This window comes from Arachis ipaensis, chromosome B8 (genome assembly GCF_059453495.1).
Source record: "Arachis ipaensis isolate K30076 ecotype BB chromosome B8, ASM5945349v1, whole genome shotgun sequence".
NCBI lineage: Eukaryota > Viridiplantae > Streptophyta > Magnoliopsida > Fabales > Fabaceae > Arachis > Arachis ipaensis.
Genome location: NC_142443.1, coordinates 107375357 through 107393575, shown reverse-complemented (window position 1 = coordinate 107393575; position 18219 = coordinate 107375357). Strand labels below are relative to the sequence as shown.

The following is an 18219-nucleotide window of genomic DNA, read 5'->3' as shown; positions in this document are numbered from 1 at the left end:
GAAATAAAAAAATTTACTAATCGGATGGTCCGATTAGCTCGACCAAATTCAAATTAACTAATTTCCTAATAAAGAATTCAGACGGTCCAATTTTTCCCTGCTATTGTTTAGCAAAGCCTGTTCCACACCTGTATCTAACACCAGTGTACACCATAACCAAGCACAACTCACACACTGCTGCAATATCAAAAAAAATGAGCCACAAAGTGATAGTGAAATAATAAGGTTTCTTATACTCTCGTAACTATAAATACAAAGCTTTGAAGATAGAAGAATAAGAAAGAAGTGTTACAAAAAAAATGTAATTATATTATTCTAAATTCTCAGTTATATATTTTCTTTTTAGATCATTTGCTTGTCTTTTCTTTTTAACTTCTGTTTTTCATGTTTTTTCTCTTCTTCCCATGATCAAAATACATATTTTCTTTTGAAATTCACTAGTCAGGATGATCACTCTAACATTTAGATTATTATTAATATCCTGTCTATAATGTGTGTATTGAAGAACTTGCCTAGTTACACGGAATAATCTCTACTTTTTCTCCTCTAATAAGGATTCAAGATGACATTAAAACGCTACTTGAGGTGCGTGGTTCGTGGAATTATTTTCGTTCCTAAGAATGTCTTTTTATATTGCAAACCACACAACAAAAAAATCTCTCCCTAATTTTGAAAAATAAAAAATAAAGCGATAGAAACCAAATTTTTATTATCTTTTACTTTAAAAGCAAGAAAGGACATAAAGCTAATATTCCCAAGTTCATAATCCTAAGAATGTGAAAATACTGATGAACCACACACCCTAAACCATTTCTAAGAGCTCAAACATGGTCCAAGGGTTCTTTCCCAGAGATATTTTCCCAAGATAAATTTTAACCGTGTATTCGTTGACATCTTTGCTATTTGGCAACTCATTTGCTAGGGAGATAGATGAAACTTAGGGTAACATTTCAGTATAATTGTTGATATGCATATACCACATCAAGCAACCTTAGAATTTTGTCAACATCTTCTCCACCTTCCATCGGTAGTTCTCTCAAAAACGCGAGGCTGCTTCTCCGGAAAGGTGTCTGTCCAGTATGGATGCGCAATCAAATAATTCCACTGCCTGAAAATGGTAAGTTAGATTGATATCTCTCGGAATATTACAAACAAGAGAAATTCAAACAATGTGCTAGAAACGATGAAAACATTATCATAAGGTAGGTATAGGATATAGGCAAGGACGTATAATATTAAAAATTAGAGAAAATTTTACTTCGCCCAACTATCGAAAGATTTTAAAATGACAATTCTCTTCCTTTTATTTGTAAAATATGCATTTCTCTCACTTATAATTTTTAAAAACCTCATCATTAATCCATTTTAAATTTTTGTGTTAACTAACTTTAATTTTATTTATTTTTTAATAAAAAATAATTTATTTTTTATAAAAATATCTTTTAACAAAAATTTTATTTTTTCGTAATTAAATTGTTTTCTGAAATACCCTTTAATAATTTTTTTTATTGATTAAATTATATTTATACCAAAATATTTTTTAAAAAATTTTAGAAAAATCTGAAAATTAAGCCATAAGGAGAAGCATGGATCCTCCAAGGACAACCTTCAAAAGCAAGGGTGACTGTCATTTGTGATTTTGAAAAAAATAATTTGATTATTTAAAAAATAATGTCGTGTTATAAAAAAAAATATTTAATTATTAAATTTTTAAAAAAAATTTAGTAAAAATGCAATTTAATCAGTAAAAAAATCATTTGTTAAAAGGTATTTTGATAAACAAAATGTAATCATAAAAGAACAGAAAATTTTGATAAAAGATATTTTTATAAAAATATTTTTTTTAAAATATGGGTAAAGTTAACGTTAGTTGACACACAAAATTTAAAATAAATTAAAGAGGAAGTTTTTAAAAGTTATAAGAGAAGGGAGGGTACATTTTACAAATAGAAAAGAGAAAAATGTCATTTTAACATCTCTCAAGGAAGGAGAGTGTAATTTTCTCTAAAAATTATATCTATTGTGTTTGTTTCCCAATAAATTATTTTTCTGGATTTTAAGTTAAAATATAAAACTTATAATAATTATTTTGTTAAATTTGAGATTAAAAACATAATAAATAAATAAATAAATTCAATATAAAAGCAAAATAGTGATAATGAACTGTGATATAACCAGTTAAATACTAAATTGAAACTTAATTTTAAATATAAATGAAATTTTAATGTTTTTTTAAATTATTTGAGATAAATATTATCTATCAACTAATATTCTTTGCAAGATTTGTTTATTTTAACATTTAAATGGTCTCATCTTTTTCAAAGTTAGAAGTGAAATTCGAACTCAAGACCTCTAAGTGAAGATGAAAAAACTATGTCATTTGAGTCATAATTCTTCGGCATTTAAATGGTCTCGTTTGTAGAAACCGTTTGGTAAAAAATGTTTAAACCGCAAATATTGTAACAAACGAACTCCGTAATCGAGTAGAAATTAAAGAATACATGAATAATAATTTAAATAGATATATACAAAAAGGGGAAAAAGTGAAAAACTTAGAAACTATTTTTTTAACCAATATAAGTTTTTCTTTCTCTTCCTATATATCAATTCAAACCCTTAAGTCTTGCTTGTTCATTAGTTGGTTAGCTGATTATTGATAAAAATAAAAAATAATAACAATAAGTTCCTAGCAAAACTGTTAAGATTGACATTTAATCATATTGAAAATAAGAAGAAAAAATCATAAATTAACTTTTCATCATTTAAAATTCCCAAATTTAGGGGGATATATATATATATATTCAATATATATTCAATTTCAAATAGCAAATAGTCACCAAAAAAAATTTCAAATAGCAAATATATTATGCTAAAAATAAATTTTATCTACTATATAATTTTGGCGTCAACTACCAAAATTTTCTAAATCTGTCATTGGATAGGATGGTAGTGAGGATACTAGGATGTAGCTGGGGTTCTCATCGAAGTTGCGATGACTGCGGGGTGGTGGAAGGTGGTAGCAATGGGCTGAAGTGGGGTTGTAATAGTTGTGGCCTTGTGGGACTGAGGTTGGAATGGTGTGGTGGCTGTTGGGTGGTGGTGGTCGAGTGAGGTGTGTTGATGATGATGGAGGGAAAACAATGGCATGATGGTAATGGTGGTGGTGATGATATGTATAGAAGGATAAAATCTGAAAAAGAAATTGGTAACAACCAGGATAAAATTGAAACTAAGTTTAAATAGGATAAAGTATATTTTTTGTTCCTCAAGTTTGTTAAAGTTTCAAAAATACCTCTAAAATTTATTTTGTTTTAATTTTATCCCAAAATTTTCGACTTACATCAAATGTATCTCCAACTAAATTTTCAAAAAGTTTAAAACCAATTTAGCAATAATGCTTACAACTAGGTGCCAGATACTTGTGGTCAGGGACAAAGTATACTTTACATATTTAAATATTAGGGACAAAATTAAATCAAATTAAATATGAGGACTATTTTAAAAAATTTTCAAAAATATTAGGAATAAAAAGTATACTTTATATTGATATATTGGCAGCAAAGAACTGGATTCAGCAAAGAACTCAAGCACTCAACTAAGAGCCTAAGCATTTTCCATTACACTAAAATTGATTCAATTGTTCCTTTTGTCTCTCTCAACATCTCTTATGAAATCAAAGCAATACCATCCCTTTCTGGCTTCTATTGATAAGTGAAGAACTCAGTTGTTGTCTTGTTGAGTATGCTTTGAGAATTTTGGAAACGTGTATCTTCTTCCACATACTTTCTATCGGGTATTTTATTGCACTTTCTTATTCTTTATATCAATATCTTCAAATTGGTTTATCCAAGATTTATGATCTACTTGACTCGATTATTTTTATCATAATTCTGAAGACCAAAATATATTGGTATTTCCATTTAACAAATAAATAAGAGGAAGTTTTCAACATTTAAAAATCAAGATCAACCATAAGTTTTACCTTTTCAAATTGTCCACAAAATCTGGGCCCTCGGCGGTAGGTGAGGTAGAGCATATTGAAAGAATTTCCGAATCTGTATAATGCAGAAGCGATAAAGCAGCATAGTACTGGCGATGAGTCCTAAAATCATGAGAAGGAGAGAAGCATCGGCAATCATATACTAACAACAACAAAACCTTGTCGCATTAGATGGGTTATCAAACAATGTCATTAAAGGAAAGGATTTTCACCAACTAGCATGGCTTTTCACAAAAATTCCAAGTTACCATCTACAAGGAGCAATTTGAAACTGGTCAGTTGCAGTATCATATGTCTCTATTAACTTCCCATTCCAACTGGTATCTTCATAAGAAGCAGATACTCGTATTCTTCTGACAATTTCATCTGGGCATCTGGTACTTGTATGAAAACTTGCAGGGATGATATTTCCTGAAGTAGTCTCAACCTGAAATGGTGCATAGGAGGCAAGAAGTTAGAATCACATACTTTTGGTTTACAATTGACATGGAGAAGCATGATTTCCCAGACACAGGTGGAAATCTATGTGAGAGGATCTTTGTGTAAACTTGAGTGGGAATTCACATTTTCTCCGGCTGAGGACATGAACCAAACAGACACATCGCGATGGTTTCGAGTATACAAGTAACTGTTTCAAAAGAATAGACCACAATCGCCACATCATTATAACTAAAAAACAATGACTCATGTTACTATAAGAAGTATTTATACTATGCTAGTGTGAATAAAAAATTGTCTCGCCCAACAAAAGAGTCCGCGGATCCCATCATTAGTAACAACCTCAGCAGCTAGCCAATGCATTTAAGTAGTTGTACCACTGAAGTTTTAACCAATGTTATCATGCATTTTCAAATTGTCAAGATTGTTTTTATCCAACTGAAGATAAAAAAAAGTATGTGAATGAGTAGTATCAATCTTTTGAAAATATTAGGCCTCTTTATATTATCTGGAATTTTAAAATCACAAAAAAAAAAATGTTACTATTGATGATTGATGATGACAGTACACATGCATGTATGTAAAGCTGGCAGAGAATAACCAGCTCCATATGCTTTATGCAAATAGTTATATGAAGTTAAATAAGAGGGTTATCAACTTAGCAGTTATCACATATCATTAGTGAAGTATACGCCAAAAGAAGAATTAAAATCAGGAGTTGACCACAAATCCATTGAACAACGGGTAAGCAGTTCCATTGGAATCCCTTCTGGTATTATGTCCAAGAACACAAATAGTCCGAATGTGAAACTTCTCCTCTTTTGCCCATAAAGTCTGAACAATTTTCGTGCACAAAGGAAAGGAATGATCACCGAATTCTGCTTGGGCTTCTGATTCAGTGCTAGCCTTAGCATGCTGTACAAAAAGTTCAATAGACAGCTTCAATTGTTGTGTTTCTGGTGGAAAAGTACATCATAAAAATTCACTAACAAAGGGTGAGGCCCATTCATACCTGCAGCGAAACTTCTTCAAAACCACCAATTAGATGCACCTATAATTTTTCAAATCATGTTTTCTGACTCAGATAGATGACATGATATAATTCACCATCAAAATTAGAAATCAAGATAAGGAAATATACATCGAACTCAGTGTCCAAGCCATCAACTAGTTGTGATAGCATTTGAGAGAGGCCCATTTCTACAATTTTTGGTGAATCCATATGAGCAACTGATGTCCTATAGTGTTGAATTAAGATATACCAACATAAATTAAAACCATGGAGAACGAGTATATGTTGAACTTGATATGCAGTGGATTTATCATCTATAAATTAACCAATCCTTACTCCTTACATTCCATTCCTTCGATTCCGAATAACAAGGCCAACACAAGTTGTTGCTTCATCAGTGCCAACAAACTAGGTTTACAGGAATAGGAGGAAATAAATTAAAGAAACAGTAGGTTAAACAACAACGACAATAGTAATAAATGTAAAGCTCAGCATAAGCAATTAAAAGACAAATTGGCAACCATACCCCTGGATCTACTAACCACCACATTTTTTTGAAACAAAAGAATAAATTTTATTTAAAATGGAACTATATTTCATAGAAATTGAAGAATAAGATATCCTTAGTACAAGAAAGGGATATGCCAAAAAATAAATAAATAGAGCAAAACTCTTCAATCTCGCTGCATATCACAGACAGATATCCCTCTTAACAGACCATGTGTCTTGCACCAAGAAGATGCAAGACGTCTAATCCTTTCCTACAAAACTTGATTGCCCAAAATCCTTACATTAGACATGTGAGAATTAATACACCAAACAGTGTCAGAAACAGCACACTCCGATAAATATTTTGCATCCTTTCTTCTTCTAGAGCCAACAAATCTAATCAATGAAAACTTCGGATGAACCAACATTCATTAAATAAAAGATACCAAAAAGTGAATTGCATGATAAATTAGCCATAGAACAGTGCAAAAACAAATGGGCAGCTAACACTGGGCAAGTATTACACATGACGCACATAGGTTTATCAAGGTCAAGAAGAATCCTTTTCAAATTGTGAGTTGGGAATTAGAAAAGAAAAAGAAAAAATCAGAGGACTCGAGACCAGGATACCAAGATATTTCATTTGAAGAAGACAATGTGATGGGTTCAAGGTTATTAAATCTGTAAAAGATAAAAGCTCTAGGTTGGATTATTGTGGAGAGAAGATAAATGATAAAGGCATCGAAAGACTGAATAATAGGAGGAATCACTTGTTAAATGGCCCTCCTAAAGGTTGATATGGGAGCTATTACCTACCTCTAAGGAGAGCAGAGTTTTAAAGGTAGAGTAACCTTAGGAAACGAATTACCAAGCACTAGAATTTTTCACTAGAATGAGTATCTTATGAAGCTGCGTGTGTGCGTGTGCGTGTACGTGTATGTCACAAAATTGAGAACAGAGGTGCGTTAAAAACAAATTCAGCAAGTATTGCTTAGAGATGTACAACTAGTGGATGGGAGAGAGAAGTATTTCAAATACTTCAAATAATGGCTTCAATTTGACAGGTGCAACAAACTGACAGAGAGGTGCATTTTATGGTGCGGATAGAAAAGAATGTGGACATGTATGTATGAAACTCGTGATGGGTAAACAGTATCACATACCTCAACAACTGCAGGGTCAACAGTAGCATATTCTCTTTGGAATATATAAACCCATTTTGATCTTTCTAGAGTAGAGTCTTCAGACACTGAGAACTTCCTCTCTGGGATAGCTTTGAAAGAGTTCGAGGCTGATACCAAAATGGGATTTTCCAACAGAACAAGTAGAATATCCTTTCCCTGTCAATTAGCAAGAATGTCAGATTATATGAATCACATGATTCTAAACTTATATTTTTAAAACGGCATGACAAACCCCATAATTTACAATCATGCAAGCAAGAATTGATGCAGAGTTGTTTATCTTTTAATTTCTTCCAATTTACTTTTGTTTTGGTTATTTCTTATTTTCTGCGAGTGTTGTCCACTTGTAAAGGGTAGCTTTACAATTTATCAACCTTGAATGATATCAATTTTCCTCTATCTCATTTTCTCTCGAATTCTGGTTGAGTGTTTATCAAATCAAGTTCTTGTCTCTTTTATTCCTAGCCTTGCCATGAGTCCATTGGATCCTTTAGGTTCCCTGAGATTCATTTATTTTTTTCTTAATCTAAGTTTTCTATTGCCTGCATCAAGAACTCACAGGATCATGCATCGCTTTCTTTTCTTTTCTTTTCTTTTCTTTTTTCATTTTTTTCCTGGATGAAAAATAGAGACATTCATTGAATACATTGCTTGTGAAATAATAACTTGCCTTCTAGTTTTTAGAATATGTTAGCATTACTTATGTATCCTACATTTGAGTTCATAAACACGAATAGAGAAATGGGAAAACAACCAAAAGAAGAAAAGAATGGTAAAGAGAAAACAAATCAGATAATTGAGAAATAAGATTAAAGCCATATATCTCTCCTGAGTCCTGATCCCCACACCTCAATTTTACTTCTTTTGTTTTTTCTTCAGTCCTTTGTGCTTCTTCTTAATCAAAGAAGATGTTGAAACATTTGCTGATCACATTCTAATAAATGACATATATCCAAAAATAAAAGGAAAATAAAAAATTGTAGTGGCTTTTCAGTTTCTTAGGCAAAAAGGGTAAGTGGAAAAGATGATGCGAGTGAAATCGGGTACCTGAGATGTTGAAGAATAACGAGGAGAGAATGGAAGCCCATCAACGAAGATCATGATTTGGGTCTTCTCTGATTCTCTCAAATATTCCAGTGATATAGTGGCGGCTGTAGCCTGTAGTTTGTAGTCTGTAATAAGAATCTCAAACAAGAAACTTGGGCACGGTTGAAGTGTCACGTTTTGAGTTTTCGCTCCGGTCTTCCTTTTCGTAAACCATTTCTTATTTTTTATTTTTATTTATTTATTTTAAAATTAAATATTGTTTTTTTTTTTTTTACCTAAGATAGGAGACTCGAACCCACAACCTCTTATTTGAGTATGGGGAGACTATCTCATTTGAGCTATAACTCATTGGCAATTAAAGATGGCAGAGTGGTAAGAGGAGGTGTCTTATCCTTACTCACCCAAGTTCGAATCTTTCTCTAGCATTTGTGCCAATGAGTAATAGCTCAAATGGCATAGTTTTCTCATATTCAATTAAGAGGTTACGGGTTCGAGTCTCATATCTTTGGTAAAAAAAAATTAAATATCGTTTTAATCGCAATATTTTTGTCCTTGATATTTATCAGTTTAAAATTATTCTATTAATCTTTAACGGTTTAAAATCGTCTTAATATTGTTCTATTATTAGTAATTTGTTACTAGAATTAACAGGATGATAATATTGACATGATTTTAAAAAAATTTAATTACTCTGTTGGTCCTTATTATTTTACAAAATTTTTAATTAGGTTTTTATATTTTTTATATTTTAATTAAGTCCTTGCACCAAATTTTTTTTTAATTAGGTCCCTACACTTTTTTTTTATTTGGGTCCCTGTACTATTTTTTTTTAGTTGGGTCCCTATAAAATTAAGCCAATTACTGCCAAGAGGGACCTAATTAAAAAAAATTAGTGCACGGATCCAATTAAAAGGAAAAAAAAAAGTATAGGGACCCAATTAAAAATTTCGCGAAACTATAGGGACCAATAGAATAATTAAACCTTTTAAAAAGTTAGAAACTTAAATAGGACGAAAACGTGGGAACAAAACGATACATTACTCTTAGAAAAATTATCAAATCAAATAAAATGATAGTGAATTTTGTAACATTCTACCACACAAAGTCTTATGCTATAGTTGTAAATTAGAGGTGGTGAAGTATTACAACTTCTAAAAACGGAAAAGTACATACATAGTATTTAAAGAATAATGATATATCTAGGAGCTTGGGAAGAATGACGATAGAACAACAACCGCATCGCACTCAAAAACATCGACGCTATAAAGTTTCGATACACAAAAACAAAAGAAATATATACAATAGTTCAAAAGAAAAACATAGCAAATACTAGTCTCGACCCGCGAAGACAAGGCCGGGTAGAAAGTATAACACAATCCAGAAGTATACAAAATACAACTTATTTCTCCATAAATCAACCTCTAAGAGGGATATACAAGTATATATTTAAAAGTGGAGAATGTAAATGTAATAACCACAAAGTACAAAATGCAAAGGAGTCTTCGCTTTCCATAGAGAGTCCGGCATGCTAAACGAGGTTTGTCATGTTATGTATCTGAAAAACAAGATCCGACAACGGGTGAGAACCCGAAGGTTTCTAGTAGAATAATAATTTTAAATAGAGACTATGTAAAAAGATATGAACCTTTTAGGCAATCCTAAACTCCAATCATTCAAGGTTCAAGTCTAGGGTCCTTTCTAAATCCAACAAACAGAATAATCAGACTAAATCTCAGCTAAATTAGAAATTTTAGATTCTCGACTTTATTCAGTACAAGTCATCAGTCATAATACCAGTCATCTTCTCTCTCTATATCACAACTGTCCAAATTCTGTAATTCTATATCAAAATTCAGTTCCAATGGTATCGATTTATTCTCAATGTTTAGTTCCAATCCGGAGCAAATGGGACAAACCACAACCTTTACGTCTACTCAGGGAGTTCCAATCTCAACTCGAAGTAAGTGGGGCAAACCACAACCCTTGCATCTATCCAAGGAGTCAAAATATCAACCCGGAACAAATGGGATAAAGCCACAACCCTTGCGTCTGCTCAGTCAACTCAAATATCAATCAAACTCATTCTCATCATCAATTCTAATCAACACATCGCATCAATAACAACCCTTAGCGTCATCACCGCTAGTATAAGGGATCTATCAATTGTTCAAACACATACAAACAATACAAAGAATACACAAATAGAGATAAAGATAGTGAAAGGTGAGAATCCCCTTCTTTGTTCCTCCGGGTATTGTAAAATCGCCTCCAGCAAGATGGTGGGAGGTTAGGATCCCCTCCTTTGTTCCTCTTGGACATATTAGAACGTACCTCCTGGGTAGACGCAAGGGTTGTGATTCGCCCCACTTGCTCTAGGTTGGTTAGTTAAGGTTTTTCAAGTAGATGCAAGGGTGTGGTTTGCGCTACTTGCTCTGGGATGAGATGGTTTGAGCTCCTTGGATAAAGGAAAGGGTGTGATTCGCCCCACTTGCTCTAGGTTAAAGTGATTGTGAGCTTCCTGGGTAGATGCAGTGGCCGCCCCACTTGCTCTAGAATGCTATTTATGATTGGTCTTAGTCTCCCTGGACAAACACAGTGACTAGTGAGATTTCTTTAACCCAGCCGCACGATGGATGATTGATTATATATATATATATATATATATATATATATATATATATATATGCATATGCTTTGAGCTTCGCGCCACTGGGAATGTCTAGGGTTCGCTACCGGACATGTCGGGTTTGGCTGGATAACAGATAGATGATATCATTGGCTAAAGGAAAGACATACATCATATGCATTTGTATGATTTGTTTGAGTATGCATTACTTTGGTTTGCCTAATTGCTTATATATGTCTATATGCTACATGACTTAAATGTTGTATCCGTTTCTTTAATTATGTATTACTTGTATGCTTTGTATGTCTTTGCAACTGAGAAATTCCTCATGCTGACAAAGGTGATGCTGAGGGTAATTCCATCAGTGATTAGGAGGTTTGGGTTGACAGAAAGTGAAGAGTAAGATTAGAAACAGAATCCCTTAGATAGAGTAACGCATTTTTGGTTTAGTATGATATTTAAGTTAAATCTGAGTGTCGGAGTTCTAAGAATGTCTCTGACTTTTTCGCGGCCTTATATATTATCTATGTCGGGACCTCTACCATGCTGAGAACTCCAGGTTCTCATTCCATACGTATTTGTTGTTTTTCATATACAGGACGTGACGCGTCTCGCTGAGCGTGCTGGATTTGCTTTGTTGGAAGTGAAAACTTATCTTTTGGCTTTTTATATTATTTATTTAGTTATATATGTGTACTTTCTCCGATTTTGTATAAAAACATATTTTGTCCCTCTTAGAGGTTGACTTTGGAGAATTAAGATTTGTATTCTGTCTTTTATTTTTAGAGGTCATAGCGCCTCACCATCTTTAATTTACATTCTAGGCGTAAAGTTCTGTGTGGTACGGTATTATAAGTGACGCAGCAAAAGCGGGTTGGACTCTCAATATGGTGAAAAAGTATATAGCCTTTAAGTTCCAAGATTCGAATATAGATATTGAGATGAAACTAGAAGGACCCCTGTGATTGAACCTAAAATTGAGTCTAAAACCTCTGGTATAATCCTTGGATCCCGCCGAATGTGATTTGGAGAAGTTACTCTTTTAACAATGAAATTTATGATTCTTGAATATGAAATTAAAAGCATTGCATTGGTACATTGATGGTCGGAACTTAATAATGACAAGTACGTGATGACTTGATGGCTTTAGGGCTGTTATGATGTGAAAAAAATATGGTTTAAGATGTGTTGTTAGTATAAGAGAACGTAATTGATTCGCATTTACAGTTTGCTGCATCCAAAGGTCAGTAGAGAATTGAGAAATTAAGAGTTGAGGTAAAAAAGCACTGCTCCCACCTGTTTCCTTTTAGTGATCGAAATTTTGAAGGCAAAATTTTTATTAAGGTAGGGTAGGATGTAAAATCCAGGTAAATGACTAATAAATGAATTAAATGGGAGCAAAAAGGATATGAATTTAACATTTATAATTTAAGAAAAATGTCGATGAAAATTTAATAGAAAATAAAATTGAGCACAATAATGTAGTTAATCGGCAAAAAATGTGAGTAAGAAAAATTAAAAATATGAAAATGATAAGAAAAAATATTTAAAACAAAAGTTCAAACACTTATGTTAAAGGTTTTAGTTCAAAGTTGGGGCAAAGGGCTAAGAACTTGAGTTGGGCCCAAGCCCAAGTATATATAACCCACAAACTTAACAAATTTCAGCTCTTTTTTTTTTTTTCGAGAGAGAGCCACGGATTGAAGAGAAGAGAGAAGGGAGAGCCAAGCCCTAACTTTATCAACTTCATTTGGTCATCACTTTTGCTTTGGAGCTCCGATTGACAAGCCATTTGCGGTCACACGTCGCTCTTCTCATCCTCTTCAATTTTATTAGATTAGTTTGGTGAGTAACTCAAAATCCCAACTCCAGTTTCTCATTCAAATATGATTTTGTATTTTGAGCTTGGATATTGAGAATTTTTTGTGATTTTGGTGTTATAGGCGTCTTATAACTTGTGTTCTTGGTGATTTTCATCACTAATTTTAGTGGATAAAGGTAATGACCCTTTTTTTCTCTTGGTTCATCAATTTATATGAGTCTTAGTTTTTATATGATCCTCTTATTTGAGCAATTAGAAACTTGATTTGGTGAAATTGTGGAATTTAAATTTGGACATTGGTACAAACCAATTTGAGTCTTAGAAAGTGTGGAAGAAAAAGCTTGGAATCTTGAAATTTTTCGTCATTAAGGTACGAGTCTTAATTTCGGATAGACACTGTGTAACATTATGTGAAAACCTAAGTTAATTGCCATATAATAGCGTTGAATAATGTATGTTAATGATGGATTGTGATTTAGTATGATTATGTGAATTGAGTGTTTGATGAGTTCTATATAATGGTATGAATGAAATTGGATATGTATAATTGACTTTGTGTGGTAGGATGTTACTGTTACAATATGTGTTGTCCAAATAGTCCAAATTCAATAAACTTATTTCAGTAAGTGTATGGAATAGTTGGTGGTAAAGGAATGGATTCACAGCTTTGATTTTTGCCAAACACTAAACAAAGCAATAATTTTTCTAGAACAACAACAACAACAACAATAACAACAACAACAACAACAACAACAACAACAAAGCCTTGTCCCACTAGGTGGGGTCGGCTACATGAATCAAATGATACCATTGAGCTATGTCATGTATCATGTCTACAGAGAGACCGTTTACATGTAGATCTCGTTTGACCACCTCATGGATGGTCTTCTTAGGTTTTCCTCTGCCTTTCACCCTTTGTCCATTTTCCATCTCATCCACCCTCCTGACTGAGTGTTCTGTCGGTCTTCTTCTCACATGTCCAAACCACCTGAGACGCGATTATACCATCTTTTCCACAATGGGTGCTACTCTAACTCTCTCCCTTATATCTTCGTTCCTTATTTTATCCAATCGCGTATGACCATTCATCCATCTCATTATCTTCATCTCTGCCACACTTAGCTTATGTTCTTGCTCCCCTTTGACCGCCTAACACTCCATACCATAAAGCATAGCCGGTCTTATAGCAGTGCAATAGAATTTACCTTTAAGTTTTAAAGACACTTTTTTATCACATATAAAATCAGATGCACTCTGCCATTTTAACCAACCTGCTTGGATCCTATGATTTACATCTTGTTCAATCTCTCCATTATCATGTATGATGCACCCAAGATACTTAAAAATTTTAACTTTTTGTAGGATGTTTTCTCCAATCTTCACCTCTATATTAGGATTTTTCCTTCTCAGACCGAACTTACATTCCATATATTTCGTCTTGCTACAGTTTATGCGCAGACCATACACTTCTAGAGTTTCTCTCCATAAGTCCAACTTCTTATTTAGGTCTTCCCTTGACTCTCCCATAAGGACAATATCATCGGCAAAAAATATACACCATGGCACAGGCTCTTGGATGTACTCTGTGAGTACTTCCAAGACTAATGTGAAAAGATATGGACTTAAGGATGATCCCTGATATAATCCTATACCAATAGAAAATTCCTCTGTCACACCACCTTGAGTCTTCACACTAGTTGTGACCCTATTATACATGTCTTTAATTGTGTAACACCCTAACTACCAAAGCTCACGCTTCCGGCTGCGCGACTCTGATAGCTCGGACATTACGACGACACTTATACTAATTAATACTAAAATATGAGCCTGTTTAAAACTTTAAATCGCAATGCCGCTCCCAAAAATACTTTCGTTCGATAACGTACATCCATAAGTACCATACAACTTACAACAACTCATAAGGAGTACATCCATATTTATACATAAATATATATATAAATAATATTACAAGCAATAATCAATATAATTCCTATCCCTCTTACAGATTATATCGAGATAAGGGCGAGGGTACAATAAACCATAACTAAAACAATACAGAGTATCACAACAATAATTAAATAAGCTCTTCGTAACTTCTGCGCCCATATCCTGAAAGGGGAAAAATGTAGGGGGGTGAGAACATTATCCTCGAAAGGGTTCTCAGTAGAGGGTTTTTGGGAATTACTGTAATAGGATACTTGAAGATAACCGCACCAGTGATTAATAACTGTCTTATGCCTCTTTTCAAAAATAACAGTTTTCAATAAGGTAAAGTCGGAAATCTTTTCTGAAAGAGGAACCGTTCAATTCTCAAAAACACCAAAAGCCTTTCAAAAAGGTTTATCTATGCTAAACCAAAATAGCCTTTCATATTTTTCCAAATCAGAAACACAAAACCGAAACCAACCATCGGTCCATCTCAATCCAACCACGGTCCTAGGCCCAAACAATCCAACCATCAACCAATCACCACAATCCAACAGAGTCCCAGATGCAAACACAAATAGGAAGTTCAAGCACAAACAAACAGTTACAGCAAGTAGAACAATTAGCAGTTAATCACAAAGGCAAACCACGTACAATATGCACACCCAAACAATGTCACATAGATGCATATGATGCATGCCTGTCCCTAGTGGCTGATGATATCATCTGTCGGTTATATAGCCAACCCGACACGTCCTGGTAGCTAACCATGGACAGAAACACCCATCGCGGAGCAAGTAGGTTTGAGCTACAACCCCATTGCTACTACCCGCTCAACCCAGAGCCAGTGGAATAACCACTACTGCGGCTACTACCCAGGCGGGTGTTTAAAAGCTCAACCTGGAGCGAGTGGAATCACCACTACTACCGCTACTACCCAGGCGTCACAGTCTCTGACCTGGAGCAAGTGGGACGAACCACAACCCTTGCTACTACCCAGGTATCTCAAACATATATTCATTCAGTTCCAGCCATGGATCAACATCCATCTCAGCCATCCGGCTTAAATTCAAAATTCATAGTCAGCCATACGGCCCATAACTCATTCGGCATTCAGCCATAAATCAGTATCATACACAGCCATTCCGGCTCATGGTTCAATCCAAAACCAGCCAATATTCATAATCATACACAGCCATTCCGGCCCGTAACAAAACAGCACTTCCACCGTTCAACATCATTAAATTCATAAAACCGGAATTTAAGCCATAAATCACTTTTCTCAAGCCATTTCACTTTGAAATCAAATTTCAACTCTTTTCAGCCTTGGCTTTAAAGATCTCATTTCTCAAATCATCTCAGGCTCACAAGCCACTTTTACTCAAGTGAGTTCCCTTTCTAAAACAAAGCCACTCTCGACATTCTCTTTCCAAAACTTCCAAAACCATGGAAAGTTAAGGATTTATTTCAAAGTATCCAAAATCACCCACCCAACAGTGGAATTTCATAACAAAAGTTTTTCGGCAGAGTCCCAAGTCTTTAGGGGAAGGTCAACTTACATCAATTCCTTAAAATTCATTGAAACTCTTAAAATCATAGATTCTCGGTTCAAGTAAATAAAATTGAATTTATTATGAAACCGAACCATACAAAATCACAAGTTCCAACCCGGTCCAAAAATCAACTCATTTGAAACGGAACCAGTTCATTTGAATCAAACCGCTTTCAGATTTCTTTTTGGAACCCATTTTTCCAACTCTTCCAAAATGCCTCAAACTTGATTACTCAATCAAAAGTCTAGGTTCCTTTAAAAATCACTAAAAACTCCTTTTTATATTGAAATCAATATTAGAGCATCATTATTTCCTTCAGTGATTCAAACGGTAAAAATAGTTCAGTTCTAAATAAGCCGAACTCAACGTATAAGGTTCATCAAATAAATTAAGCTGGAAAGCATAAATATCCTCTTAATAAATCAAATAATACAATTTCTCAAATCCAAACCTTTTAAATAACCTTTCAAACAAGACTAAGATTTTATAGAAATTTCGGCAACACCTCCCCTAAAACTTGGACTTTTGTCACCCGGTTCGGGTCCCAACTAAACCGTTCCTCATTTCTTTTCAACAACACAAAATCAGAAATCAATTCAAATCAAGCTAAATCCAACAATCACCTCAGTGGCGTATCTCAAGGATACTATTTTAAAATCAACTCAATATCAATCGATTTAACTCATTTCCAAAGCTTTAAAGAATCGATTAAGCAATAAATCATTTGCCCGAAACCAAGTCAATTAAAGTAAACCAGGCTGAATTCAAAAGTGTTCTATCTTTCACATCACCCAAATAATTGACTCAATTCAAACCAATCCTCAACGGATTAAACTCATTTCAAATCTTTAAAGAATCAACTTCCAAAGATTACATTTCACAAAGCCGCACAACAATTCAGCCAAACAAACATTCATAATCATTCGATACAATCAAATTATACATAAGGCCGATACAATCACCAAATACACATTTTCTAACAACAGTATCCATATGTAATAATTCCAATACATAAAGCATAGTTTTTGGAAAGCGCCCCTACCTCAAAACGCAATTCCATAATCCAAACGCGTCATAGGAACCTCCTCTCTTAAACCGAGATCACCAACAACGCAACCTTGGCTCCAAGCCACTCCCGCAGTAACCACAGCAACACTAATCGCGACACATAACAATAGAAACTCAGTCTCATAGCAATTGATGCCGCAAAGCCTTAGTGTATGAAGCCAGAATAGTAACTAGAGAGCTTTCAAATCGAAAACGCTTACCGAATGAAGAAGGAACAGCTGAACCGGAATAGTGGCGGTCTCTGAACCGGTTCAACGACAGCCCGGCAGCCACCTAAGCGGCAGCGACGACAATTTCCGATCGCGCCAATTGAAACCAACACGCAGTGACTACGGTATTCTCGGAATTCAAAAAGGACAGAAACCTCAAATAAAAACCCTTACCGGAAGAGTGTTCTTCGGCGGCAGAGTCTCGGCCGCAGAGCCCATGGTTCAGCAGCAGCAATACTCTCCTAGTGGCCCCATTGCGCAGCAACTCTAAATCGACAGCAACAGCTCTAGCGGACAGAACGGCGCCAAGGATAACCATTAAACAGTGGCAAAATAAAGCAAAACGGAGCAAGAGCAGCAGCTGTTGCAGGTCCTTACCAGGCACAATGGCGCTAGTCCTAGCCTCATCCTCATTTTGCAGCGAGCTCCAACGCGGCTCCAGAAGTTCTAACAGGGCACGGCGGCGGCGCTTTCCTTCCGACGCAGCTTGACGGCGGCAAGAATGGTGGCGGTCGAAGTGCAACAGCAACGGAGGTCAAGCGCGGCGGCGGCTCCACACGTGACGGTGACAGCAGCGGCTTCACTTTCCTGCGCGCTCTTTCTTCTCCGTTGGTGGCTGTGGGTCGCGCTCCCTTCATTTCACAGTTCTGTCTCCGATGTGGCGCAAGGATGATCGGCGACGACGGCCAGATCTCCAGCGACGACACGAGGATGCACGGCGGTGGCTTCTGCAGCAGCTCCTCGCAAGCGCTCTCCCCCTTCTCCTCCATCGATGGTGACAATGGCGGCACTAACGGCGAGGCGCGGCGGGGCACGCTCTCTTCTCTCTTCATTCGGTGCGCCAT

The 18219-nt window shown here is 35.0% G+C and overlaps 2 protein-coding genes across 2 annotated transcripts; both read right to left on the bottom strand.

The window, feature by feature from the left end:
• Nucleotides 1-684: 684 nt before the first annotated feature.
• Nucleotides 685-8368, bottom strand: LOC107613640 (protein N-terminal asparagine amidohydrolase family protein). Its single transcript, XM_016315736.3, has 9 exons — nucleotides 8171-8368; nucleotides 7103-7279; nucleotides 5794-5858; nucleotides 5580-5676; nucleotides 5451-5489; nucleotides 5162-5353; nucleotides 4249-4427; nucleotides 3983-4102; nucleotides 685-1108 (listed from the first exon to the last, which is right to left on the bottom strand). Exons 1-9 carry the CDS (start codon nucleotides 8222-8224, stop codon nucleotides 1003-1005), a joined length of 1029 nt encoding a protein of 342 aa, XP_016171222.1. The 5' UTR covers nucleotides 8225-8368; the 3' UTR covers nucleotides 685-1002.
• Nucleotides 8369-17784: 9416 nt separating this feature from the next.
• LOC148549165 (uncharacterized) lies at nucleotides 17785-18219 on the bottom strand. The gene has a single exon (XM_088496539.1). The coding sequence runs from the start codon at nucleotides 18217-18219 to the stop codon at nucleotides 17785-17787; it is 435 nt and encodes a 144-aa protein (XP_088352665.1).

What these genes read in the sequence shown, in the direction of transcription:
- LOC107613640 (XM_016315736.3), bottom strand. Translation starts at nt 8,224, where the DNA reads ATGATCTTCGTTGATGGGCTTCCATTCTCTCCTCGTTATTCTTCAACA. An exon ending in GTTATTCTTCAACATCTCAG is followed by an intron (nt 7,280 to 8,170) that starts GTACCCGATTTC and finishes GCTAATTGACAG; the next exon opens with GGAAAGGATATTCTACTTGT. An exon ending in TTGACCCTGCAGTTGTTGAG is followed by an intron (nt 5,859 to 7,102) that starts GTATGTGATACT and finishes CTGTAAACCTAG; the next exon opens with TTTGTTGGCACTGATGAAGC.
- LOC148549165 (XM_088496539.1), bottom strand. Translation starts at nt 18,219, where the DNA reads ATGGCGCACCGAATGAAGAGAGAAGAGAGCGTGCCCCGCCGCGCCTCG.